This window comes from Lucilia sericata, unplaced genomic scaffold (assembly GCF_015586225.1).
Source record: "Lucilia sericata isolate MDLA Ls3-8-SP2 unplaced genomic scaffold, ASM1558622v1 Contig000782F_arrow, whole genome shotgun sequence".
Classification (NCBI taxonomy): Eukaryota; Metazoa; Arthropoda; class Insecta; order Diptera; family Calliphoridae; genus Lucilia; species Lucilia sericata.
This window is the reverse complement of record NW_023994776.1, coordinates 92,549-105,492: the sequence shown is the minus strand read 5'-3', so window position 1 is coordinate 105,492 and position 12,944 is coordinate 92,549. Positions and strand designations below refer to the sequence as shown.

At 30.6% G+C, this 12,944-nt stretch overlaps 1 protein-coding gene across 12 annotated transcripts in view; it reads left to right on the top strand.

Annotated features, from left to right (window-relative positions):
- Positions 1 to 338: 338 nt before the first annotated feature.
- Positions 339 to 12,944, top strand: part of LOC119608058 (protein phosphatase 1 regulatory subunit 12A) — a 95,390-nt gene continuing 82,784 nt past the window's right edge. For 5 of the 12 annotated variants that reach the window (XM_037962312.1, XM_037962308.1, XM_037962311.1 and 2 more), the window contains exons 1-2: positions 340 to 663; positions 6,974 to 7,503. In XM_037962312.1, the coding sequence (XP_037818240.1) occupies positions 7,249 to 7,503 (255 nt within the window). In that variant the 5' untranslated portion in view covers positions 340 to 663; positions 6,974 to 7,248. Of the gene's footprint in view, positions 664 to 6,908; positions 7,504 to 12,944 lie in introns of those variants that run through there. The other 7 variants (XM_037962314.1, XM_037962313.1, XM_037962316.1 and 4 more) reach the window with 5 other exon arrangements.

The window sequence follows — 12,944 nt, the reverse complement described above, 5'->3', positions numbered from 1 at the left end:
TATGTGTGTAGGTTGTCGCTAACGCTCCAAATGTGTTCATGTGTAAAATAGCAAATTAACAGAATCATTCTGTTTTTAAAGTTGCATTAAATTATGAGTCACCTTGTAGCAGTTCATATTCCATGCTAACTATAAACTATTTGTACAAAATAATTTTTATGTTTTTGACATTTTGCACACAATAATTATAATATAAAATACAAATTTTGACATATTTATTAATTTAATTAATTATATATTCCACAGCATTTCTCTACCAAACAAACATCTGGCATGGCGTTGATATTTAATTTAACAGTCTGGTAACATCTAGAATGAAATGAAACTCTAGGAATTTTTTTCGTCAGTCTTCTACGCGAAACCAGGCGAAACGGAACGAATTGCATGTAATAACTGTAAAGAGAAAATTCGAATGAAATTGAAGAAACAAATAAAGAAAAATTAGAAAACGTATTAAAAAAAATAAAACATATTTTATATATCCATATTATTTCAATTTCGTTTAAACAAAAAAAAAAATTACGCGTACGCCTAATTATACGAAAATTAAATCTGTAATAGTGAAAAAAATTCAGGGGAATGAAGAAGAATTTCTGATCTGAAGTGAATCTATTTCTTGTCAAAATTTTGTGCAAGAGCGAGTTTGTGTGTGTGTGTGCTTCAGTATGTATGAGTTTTTTTTGTGTGAAGAAAAAATATCCAAAGAGAATTATTAAAGCAAAAAAAAAGAGGAATTTTTATAAATATTTTGTGAAAATATTACGCAAAAGTTAAAGAATAAAAACATAAAAGTGGAAATATAAGGAAAATTCTTAAATCTGTGAAAAATATTTATTAAAAACCAAGAAAATGAAAGAAACAAATATGAAAATTTTACACAAAAATAATAAGCAGCAAGAATAAGAAAGTGAAGCAAAGAGAAATTAGTGAAAATAAATAAAAACCAAGAATACTGGGTGTAAGGAGAGATATATGAATAAAGAATACGAAAGAAAATGTAGCAACAGCCGAAAGCTCAGTGTTGCCAAGTTTTTTTATCATTACCCGTCAAAACAACACTAGATACTGACAGTTTTTTGCCGTCAAAAAACAAAATTTTGTAATTTACCAAATATCGAGACTTGACATAAACTAACCTTATAAACTAGCCTATAGATTAAACCATAGATTAGACCATAGATTGCACTATATACTAGGCTATAGAATAGCCTATTTTTTATAGACTAAGGAGTAGAATATTGACTAGCAAAGATTATAGATTGGACTATATACTAGTGTATAGACTATGCTATATACTATTCTATAGACTAGGCTATATACTAGACTATATGTCATAGACTAGACTATAGACAAAATTCTATAGATTATACTAAAGAATAAACTATAGACTATAGTCTAAACTATAGACTCGACTAGCCTATTGAGTGTACTATAGACATGAATATAAACTAGACTATAGATCAGCCTATAAACTAGGCTATTGACTAGACTTTAAACTGGTCCATAGACTAGATTAGCGGCTGGAGTAGAGACTATACTATAGATAAGATAATCTCATAAACTTTTTACAGAATAAATATTACTCCATTTTATATGTGAAATATTCAATGTTTATTGCAAATAATTAAACTTGAGAATAAAACTCTAGAAATATCCAAAAACATGTTAAAAATCCCCCAATTTTTCGAGAATCGCTAAAAGTCGTTTTTTCCTCAATTGCCATTTCAAAAACGTCAATTTTGAGGGAAAAAAACGTTAAATTGGCAACAGTGCAAAAGCCCCCCAAAGCAAGAAAAGAAAAGCTAAAACAATTTAAGAAATTACAACAACCATTAACAATAGGAATAATATAGGCCAAGAAAAAGAAACAAAAATTAAAAGCAAATACTAAAATGTACAAGAATTATACAATTTTATATTGTGGCAGCCAAATATCCCACGAATAAGCGGCCAACCCGCGTATTAAGCCAAATGGGACCAACATTTTTTAAATAGTTTTCTTTTTTTTTTATTAAAATAAAAGACTCAAAAAGTCTGCTAAATACCGCTCATTTCTTTCGTTTTGTTTTTGTTATAAACAACCAAAGGCCGCTCCCAATTGTTACAATTAAAGTTTACAAAGTTTTGTTGTTTTATTTAAAATCTTTAAACAGTTTATTAAATTTATTAATACACTTTTTGTACAATTTTTATGTACATTTTTAATTGCAATTATTATTTTTCTTATATTTATTCTCATTTTCTCTTCAAACGGTGTTTCATTTCATTGCTGTTTTTTTTTCTGGTCTTCTCTTTTGTTTTTCTTGTTCGTTTCACAGTTTTTTTTTTGTCGGAGCGGCTGTTGAATTTATGTCAAATGCACTTTTTAAATGACACAGACAGTGCTGTTGTTGTTGTTGGTTGGTTTTGTATTGTTGTTATTTGTTGTGTATGTGTGTTTATTAAAAAAGAAGAAGAAGCAAACTTTTGTGAAAAGAAATTGTGAAAAAACAAGGCACAAAATAATTAATGTTAAATATTTATTTGAAAACTATGAACAATAACATTTTTTGAGTGTTTCTTTTGTTTAAAAAAAGTTTAAAGATTTTTTTTTTAATTGGTAAAGTAAATAACAAATTAAAAGCTATTCTTTTTGCTAGAGCAAGGGAAGAATGCTACTTTTAAGGGTGGCCAGTTGGAATTTATTTTCATAAATCTAATTAATCGATTATTTTGAGTGGGAAAAATATCGAAAATATTGTTGCATTATAGTGTTAACTCTATAGCTGGTAAGATTTTTTTTATATATATACGAGAGAAACCAGGTCCGAAAGATAGTCAAATTTACAGCTGTATTAGACTTCTAAAGATCAATCTGATACATTTCAATTATAAATCATTTTAGAGACAAATTGTGGCTTAATTTTTACACTAATCCGTAGTCACATTATCGATAGAAATCTTTTACCAATTTTTATTGTTTTCTATTGTATGTACATACTTCTAATATATTTTTAATATTGTAATCAATTGTTATTCAATATAGAAACAGTCGTAGATAAATTTTAGCTCAAATCGTTATTGATTTTCCAAAAGGTTAAGCTTCGCTGAATCAGAATCTAATCTAAGAATTTCTCAATCATAACTATTATGTTTTTCAGATTATTGGTCGAAGATACCTTTATCTATAAAATCTAAGATGTCATTTGGAAGTCCAATCTGCTGACTTTAATGTTGTAACATCTGTTATATATTGTTTTCTTCGAGATATCTTAACATACTTGCATTTGAGACATTTAGGAGCCGGCCGAAATTTTATTTAAAGCGGCAAGTTCCGACCGAGCAAGTTCTCCGACTTTGAGATATAGGTGTTATCCGACAAATAATCTTATAATATCATTGACGAATGTTTTGGGTCATTATCTAACCCAAAGTAAGCTCTTTTATTCGGTATACTTTGTACATTTGTGTAGTAGATCCATTTAACATTAAGGCTATATATATTTTCTGATAATTTATCGGCAAATAAGATATTTTCTTTGGCAGACGATTGTCAGCCAAGATGTATCGTAGGCATCAATATGATGTGAATGCTGTTATCTTTTATTAGCCGTGCGGAATGACTTCTGCAGAATTTGTAAGACTATCAGGGCAATTATGAACAATAATTCCCCAAGAGTTTATTCCCCTTTGCATGCTTTATGAACAGGGAACATACTCCCAGGGAGTTTATTAATCAGATTAGTCTTGCATGTATATCAGAAATTTGTGGAGATCATTCTTTTATTATGTGCCATACAAGATTATTTGGTTTTTCCCTTGTCTACCCATACGCATACCTGGCAACACTTTTTTGTTCTACTATCGTCAACAACACGATAAATTCTTGCACATAATTTTTTTTTGTATATTTCAATTCTGTTGTTGTTGTTGTGTTTTTTGTGTGTAATCGATCATGTTAAGAAATTCATAGACGATTCATTCCTCCACTCATCTATTATTTGCGATTATGTTTGTATTTGAAAATTCGTTAAGAATATATAATATTAATTGTTATTTCTTGTATTTTATACCATTTCTCTTTTTATTATTTCTCTTTTTAGCTCATTTAGTTTGTGATGTTGTTGTTCTATATACAAATTTTTATGTTTATTTTGTTGTTTATTGCTGCCACAATTTTCTTTTAACGTCTTGATGGTATTAAATCTGTATAAGTTCTGGCAGGGTCAAAAAAGTACCAACGATAAACAATATTGTAGATTTAGGACCTAAACAAAACTGATGTGATAACTAAAGGAGCTATTAGGAGTAACAAGATTGATAAGAAGAAAACTAATTAGAAGTTGATGAGTACTTAGCGAATTTCGCGGACTTTAAGTGATAAGCGGTGAAAATGTATTTCTTCTCTTGTGACTAATGAATTCACAGATATCATGTATATTGCAGCCAGTGTTTGGTGTTTGCAGAAATTGAAGAAAATCTACTTCGAAAAAGGAAACTAATGTCAGGATAGACGGGGTTATGTTAATAAGGGTTCTGCACCATTAAAAGCTGCAACTCCACTCGCTAACCATAAGGTCCATTGTAATTCCTTTCGTAGAGTACAGAGATCCAAAAATAGATAGGATATAAGTAATGAGGCACAAGGAATGAAAACAGGTTGATGGCTAAGGGATTTGAAAATGTAAGTTTTACCGAATCGATTCCTTAAAGAAAGAATTGTGAGAGAGTCTGAGTCTCACAGTCGAAAATTTTCTAATTCTCTTGATAAAACCTAGTAGACGGCGAGGATTGACTGCCGTACTCTTCCCCAGTTCATCATGGCAACAATTTCCCAGCCATTTCAACCTGAGAGCGCAAATGTAGTGACCAATCACCTCTAGTTCCTCTACGTCTTCGCACATCCTGCAATAGTCCCATGTATTTCTGTCAGAATCCTTAGACTGCAGCTATCTAGACCTATAAAGAACTTCCAGTTCCTCTGCCTATTCGTATATCTAGCAATAATATAGTATATTACTTTCCCTCTTACTGACAAAGGCCAGATTGAGCAATGCCCCAGGTGCTGACCATATGGCCTTTGATAATATGCAATCTATTCTTCGATTCCAGGACTTGTTGTTTGTATTGCGAACTCTCTTGAAAATCTATCTATAAAAGTTACAGATAAGTGGTTTTACCCATCTATCCTTATCATTACCTAGTTCATCCTCAACTTGATTTGCAGTGCCCCAGCACCCGCCACAGTCTAATAATGTACCTAGGAGCATTTCTACAATCTACGCGAATGTACCGTATGACATGCCAATGCTCTATGAGCAGCTTGACTATCGTCATAAGAGATAGACTTCCCTGGGGAAAAAACTTCCGGTTGATACAGCTGTTGCTGAGTTAACAATCTTTGGCCGATTGAGAATCGGGTCGTTCTGAATCGGAGATCCAATTGTCGTGGGAATGAGAGGCAGACTTATTGCCTACTGGTCTCATAAAAACCATGTTCTGCCTAATGAATGCCCTGTTAGGGTTTACAAGATACAAATCTTTTATAAAGGATTAAACTGCTCCGAATACGGATCAGGCTTAGATACCTATTTCTACTTTCAGATGATTTAAAAAATGTCATAGATAAAGTTGTCTTCGCGTTGATATAACACCTCAAATAAGGCCATAAAACACAGTTTTCATAATATTTATGACATACCATTCAAAAAGTATACATTGGCCTCTTAGTTCCCTAGTATTCCAAATTTTCTTGGAATACTAGTTTCATCAGTTCCATCAGTTTCTTTTAAGTACTATATTTTAGTACCCAAAAAAAGTACACAATTTTTCCAATAAGATTTTCAACACTATTTTGTGATGAGTAAAAGAAAATGAAGAGCAAGTTGAGAAATAGATAAAAAAATATGAGCGAGAAAGAGAGTAAGTAAACAATAAGAAAATTAATAAAAAAGAAAATATTTCACGAATACTTTCGTGCGTATTTTGGGGGGAATTGCGCTTATTAGAGATCAGTTTAATAGTCACACTCCTAGACAATCGTACTGTTCATATATGTACGTCATTACACTAAAATATATAGTACGTACAATTTGAAAAAAAAAAAAAATAAAATTTGCAAATAAAAAACTGGGGGCTTAAAGTTTAAAGAAAAAACTAAATATTCTTTAAAAAAAATAACTAAAATTGAAAAATTTATTAATGAATTAAAAAAAAAGGTGGATAATTAAAAAAAATTAACTGAAATCAAACAAGAAAAAATTAAAAAAATTTGTTTTACGCAAAATTATAAAAAATTTCATTGCAATTTTCTAGTTTTTATTTAATTAAATATTTTTTTTTTTTTTTTTTTTAATATTAAAAGAAAAGCGAAGCAAAAGTGCAGTGAAGTGTTAAAGAAAAACACACCAACATGTAAAAAAATCGAAATAAAATAAATAAAATACGTGATCAATACCAAAAACGGATTAAAAAAAGTGCAAAAGAATTGATACCACATATCAGAGGAAAATACAACAAAAAAAAAAAAAAAGAGAGGAGCAGCAATACTTGTTTAACAAATACGAACAAGTGAGATAAACAAAAGAAAATAATACAATAACAAAAACATACAAAGATCCCCCTTTTTTTCCAAACAACTAAAGGCTCCACTTTTTCTCATTTTTTTATCTCTCTGATCACTCTCACACAGAACAAGAATAGCGGTTTAAAAGATAATTAAGAAAACAAACAAATTAATAATAAATAACTTAAAAATATAGAGAAAAAAAGCTGTCAAAATTAATATTTTAAGACAAACTTTTGTCATTTCGTTTTATTTATAAAATCTATCTAAAATTTTTTTGTTGCTAAACTTCTTATCTATTTTGTTGTTTTAAAATATTAAATTGTGGCTTTTTTTCTCTTATTACCAAATAAAAAAAATACAGCTAGAAAACTCCTAATGAAATATTAAAAAATAATAATAAAAATTAATATAAATTTTCTCTAAAAGTGTTAATTTTTTTAGAATTATTTTAATAATAAAATTAAAAAAAAAAAAAAATAAACAAAGAAAATACATAATAAACAAAACAAACAAAACGGTTGCCGCCTTAACAATAGCGGCCAGCCAGTTATAGTTTTTTTTTTTTTTCACAACATAACAATATTTTTTTGGGGCAACAGATTTGTTACACCCTCCAAGAAAGCCTTTCAATATATAGACGTAATCAATCAAAGCCATCATCATCATCGACATCAGCAGCCACAATATTCTAAATCTTCAAGATGACATCTTTAGATATACGCAATAATTCGGCCGTTATGAAACGTGCCGAACAACTTAAACGTTGGGAAGAATCGGATACAAATCAACAACCTCCTGTTCCACGACCCGAACGTGGTAGTCGCATTAAATTTTCATCGGGTTGTATATTTTTGGCCGCCTGTTTAGCTGGCGATAAAGAAGAAGTTCTAAAGATGCTGGAACAAGGTGCCGATATAAATACCGCCAATGTTGATGGTTTAACAGCTCTGCATCAGGTGAGTGAGATTTCTTTTTGTAATAAATATTAAGTTATTAGATGTAGGAGCAGAATTAGTCATTTTGTTATTAAAAATTAGGGTGAAAATAGGATCTAATTAATTAATTTTTACATAAAAATGTTTTGTGTCCTTTAACATTAAGTAACAATTTTCGAGTCATTTGTAATATTAATCTTTTTGTCGTAAGATACTCACCTTTAACTTTAGCTTACGAATTTTATTGGTATCTGTTTTTAAAAGGGGGCCTTGAGGTATCATTAGCACATCATTCGGTCCCAGCTATTAAATTATTGTTGTAAAAGTTTATCTGCTGCCGACCCTTGTCTTTTTGCATTTTTCTCCGACTAGGTGGAACTCTTTGGTGAACAAGAAGAGAACTAGATCTAGAACTGAACTAGAACTGAACTAGAACTAAACTAGAACTGAACTAGAACTGAACTAGAACTGAACTAGAACTGAACTAGAACTGAACTAGAACTGAACTAGAACTGAACTAGAACTGAACTAGAACTGAACTAGAACTGAACTAGAACTGAACTAGAACTGAACTAGAACTGAACTAGAACTGAACTAGAACTGAACTAGAACTGAACTAGAACTGAACTAGAACTGAACTAGAACTGAACTAGAACTGAACTAGAACTGAACTAGAACTGAACTAGAACTGAACTAGAACTGAACTAGAACTGAACTAGAACTGAACTAGAACTGAACTAGAACTGAACTAGAACTGAACTAGAACTGAACTAGAACTGAACTAGAACTGAACTAGAACTGAACTAGAACTGAACTAGAACTGAACTAGAACTGAACTAGAACTGAACTAGAACTGAACTAGAACTGAACTAGAACTGAACTAGAACTGAACTAGAACTGAACTAGAACTGAATAGAACTGAACTAGAACTGAACTAGAACTGAACTAGAACTGAACTAGAACTGAACTAGAACTGAACTAGAACTGAACTAGAACTGAACTAGAACTGAACTAGAACTGAACTAGAACTGAACTAGAACTGAACTAGAACTGAACTAGAACTGAACTAGAACTGAACTAGAACTGAACTAGAACTGAACTAGAACTGAACTAGAACTGAACTAGAACTGAATTAGAACTGAACTAGAACTGAACTAGAACTGAACTAGAACTGAACTAGAACTGAACTAGAACTGAACTAGAACTGAACTAGAACTGAACTAGAATTGAACTAGAACTGAACTAGAACTGAACTAGAACTGAACTAGAACTGAACTAGAACTGAACTAGAACTGAACTAGAATTGAACTAGAACTTTGGTTGGAACTATTGGTTGTTGCAATGATATGAGGCCTGAAGTATTCTCAATAGAATGCTGTTCTATGAGAGAATTCCTTTTGAATATTCAAAAGAAATTTTTCTGAAATAAATCCTGCTGACCTTGAGCGATCAAATCCTAGCATGCAATAATCATTTCAAATCATTCGGAATATGAATCACAGAATTAAACTTTCCCTTTTGTCCAGCCACTTTAACTCCTATAGTATGGCATTTGTCGAAAACTCCACGTTCGCTGCATAGCCACGGGCTCAATTCCATATGGTTCAGAACATAGATTGTGGACAATATTCTAGCCGTACTTTAGCAATTAACTCAATCTTACTTTGTTTAGCAAAGGAAATTTTACGGTCGTCTTTATATGTATTGGTCAAGGGGTCTGCGAAGAAAAATTTTTGATATTGCCAGCACGCGCTAAACGAAATTTTCTACTTTTTTAATATATCCCTGTAGTTCTTTAAATAATCAATGTATCCCTTTAGATCGTTTTGTTAGGCAATGAAATCTTATTTCTGTGGTTACCTAACACACATTAAGTAATCTATTGTAGAGTCAGTTGACCAATGATAATTCAAATATAGTGTGATTATGGTAAAGAACAATTGAATTTCCCCACGAGAAACATAGTTGGAAATTACTTATTAATCAATCAAGACAATCACCCCAAACTACAGGAATGTTTTTCATAGATCAGTTAAAATATAGTTCGAGAAATATGTTTTTTTTTTTTAAATTTCTTGTTTGCCATTTTTATAGTTTTGTGTAAATAGTGCGTCTCGCCATACTCAAAATAATAATTTATAAATACACATTTGTGTTTTTATGTGTGTATTTTTGTTGTTATTGTTTTTTGCGTTTTTTTGTAAATAAAGAAAATATGTATTTAACTCTGACGTAATACATTCGTAATTGTTGCAAATTTTAAAAAAAAAAGCACAAACAAAAACAGAATGCTAGATATTTCATTTTATCAAAATTTATAATAAATTTAAAATTCTTTGAACAAATTTTTAATGCAAATGAAATAAAGGAAATAAATCATAAAAATTAGTTTTTTAGCAGGTTAGTAAATAAAGGCGGGTGTAAAAATATTAAAAATTACTTAAAACATTAAGAAAGGAGTGTAAACAATAGATTAGAAATTTAATAGAAATTGAAAAAGATTTTAAACAGAAAAACATACCCTTCTACTATTGCTACACCCTGTTAGACATTTAAATCAATCCATTTGTTATACAATCGAAAAATATCATGGCGAAAAGCGACAAATAAACTGAAATAAAATTTAAATCTAAATTAACAAATGCATTTCTAATGCAAACTGACGATTTACAAGTTTTCTGTCTTTTTTTTCTATTTTATTTCTTTTTTCGGTTTTTATATTGAATTTTTGTGTTTTTCTTGTATTTTTTTTTTGTATACAAGAATAAATGTTTTTCTTTAAGTTTGTTTTCGTTGTTGTTGTATTTTCAATTCTATTTTTAAAAATGATTTTTCTTTAAACTCTTTTTTTTTTCTTCTTGTTTTTAATATTTTCTTCTTGCAAATTGTATTGAGTTTGTTGTTTGTATTTTATGTTGTTTTTGTTTTGTATATTTGAAAAATTTATTACAATATTGTTCTCGTTTTGTTTTATATTCCTGTACCCTTCATCATGTGTTTAAGGTAAAAAAAAAGTTTTTCCAAACGTTTGTAATAACTAGACCGGAATAGAAATTAATGTTGTGTAAAAAAAAATCGGTTAGAAAAAACCGAAATGTTTTAAGAATTCCAGAAATATTAGTGAACTTAAAATTTCTTCTTCAATATTTAAATTTTTTATAAAAGTTTTTGGAGAAATATTCACAATCAAATTATAGGTGATATTTCTTGAAGGAAGAATCCAACAATGCCTCAAGACAAAGTTTAATGATTATTCCAAAAAGAGTGAGGACAGAGTAAGAAAAACATATAGTGTTAAGGCAAAATAAGTTGAACAACTCTGTCGAAAAGCCCCAAAAATTTCGATTAGAAAAGCAGTTCGTAAAGTTAAATATTCTAATTCTTTTATTGCGCTAAAGCCCTATAAAATTCTGAAAGAAGAAGTCGAAGTGCTTTACGTATACACCTGCCGTATTGGCTTTATTTCACGGTGGTACTTTCCCAACCACAGGGTCAGTTGATAAGAAAACTCACCACCGCCCCTTTGTACATCTTACTCATACATGGTTCTGCCGGTCCATGTACAAACAATATGCTCAAGTACTCAAGCTATCTAATCTCTGGACATTGCTGTCCGTTTGCTTAGCTTCTGAGCAGTGTTACAAGCCGAGAGGACTCAAATCGGCGGCGGCTAGCCGCCGTTAATATTTGGTAAGCCGCGGCCGACTACTTTCGACTCAAAAGCTTAAGCCGGCTTAAACGTAGCCGATGATAAAGGTTGGAATTGCACAGTTATTTCAAAAAATAACTTGAACAGAGTTGCCATTAATTTAATTTTTTTATTGTAAATTAAAAGAGTTGCCACACCATATTGTGCTAGTATTAAAATAGTGAAAAGTTTTACATTTTTCTTAGAAAGAACTGTAAGTTCCGAGACGCAAAAACAACACTTCTGTTTAAAACCACGCAGATGGGATGACCTCTACAATCATCCCGTATCACATACACTTAACACCAACTCATTTCCAACGCTTAGTTCCACAGTTACTCTTCTGTGGGATATGTGGGATATATCCATGGAATGACCGAGGATACGTGTGATCATCACCAGTTTATAGTCCTGGAAGAAAGATCCCTTTACCCCCGGGATTGCAATAACACCAAGATTGTTATTTGATGGATGATCGAACTTCAAGACTTTTCAAAACTTCCGGGTCAAGATTTTTATGTGGCTGAAGGACGAGGTTATCTTCTGAATGTCGTTTCAGCTGGTTTTTCGATTTCTTATGCCTTTAAGCTGTACTTTAAAAGAGGGTTATAAGGCCTCTCAAATTTCTTGCTTTTGAGTTACTCCTGCTACTAAAATTTGCCGAATGAGTTGCTCCTTTGGTTGAGTTTCACAACATTCTTCATGCAACAATGTCTCCAATTCTTGATACAGTAGTTTTCCGATTTAACCAACATTCGTTTCTACGAACATCGCATTTAGCGAACTATCAATATTTTTACATTGAGTACCTTACATAACGAACAAAAAATACTTTTTGTACTCAGTTTAACGAACAAATATAAATAAAATTAATTGAAATTAGAGTTTAATTAACAAAAATAACTAAAAAACATTTCAGAAAAGCTTCGACGTTTTAGGAGGGGTATTTCCTTTTCCATTGCTTTCGAATATGGATTTCGAGAGTTGATTTTTTCTAATTTAGTAAAATGAAGGATCTAGATAATCTGAGATTTGTTATTAAAGATTTATACAAAAAATATGAGATAATCAAATCTACAATCCTTAATGTCGCAAAATCTAGAAAATCAGGACAACCAGAATTTGGCCTCAGAATTTGAAATCATAGAAATTGACGTTCAAAATAAAGACTTTACCAATCTTATACCTTAACATTTCGCTTTTATTTTTCGGCAAACTTACAAGTCCCCTTTATTTTTTCCAATAAAAATCAATTGTAAGAAATTGTAAGAAACGATATGTTATAGAATAAACAATTTAAAAAGTTTTTCTTTTGGAAAAAGGATATTTACAGGAATCGCTGTAAAATAAAGGAAAAAAGATTTTTTAAAACTTTGGGTTCAGATATCTCAAAGAAGGAAAAAGAACAAGATATGACAGAGGCAATATTGCAACAATTAAACTTAATTCGCGTTGTAATAACTTTACATTAATCTATTTCCTAAGCCTGATGTAATGGAGGAATTCTGAGGCCAGATTCAGATTCATCGCAATTCAAGACATTGGGTTTCAACTTCTTTAAGAATTATGTCGTCCGAGTGCTTTTCCAGAACGTAGATTAGTTTTACGAAATGAACTGTGTTTTTTTTTCAGATTTCTATATTGTTTTCACATTGTGATATAAATTGCTAGTTTTTCATAAAATTCTTATAAAATATTGTCTAAAGAATAATTGTTCAATTCACAATCGATGTTGTAGCGTTGTATGCGTAGTATGTCAGCAGCTGCTACAATA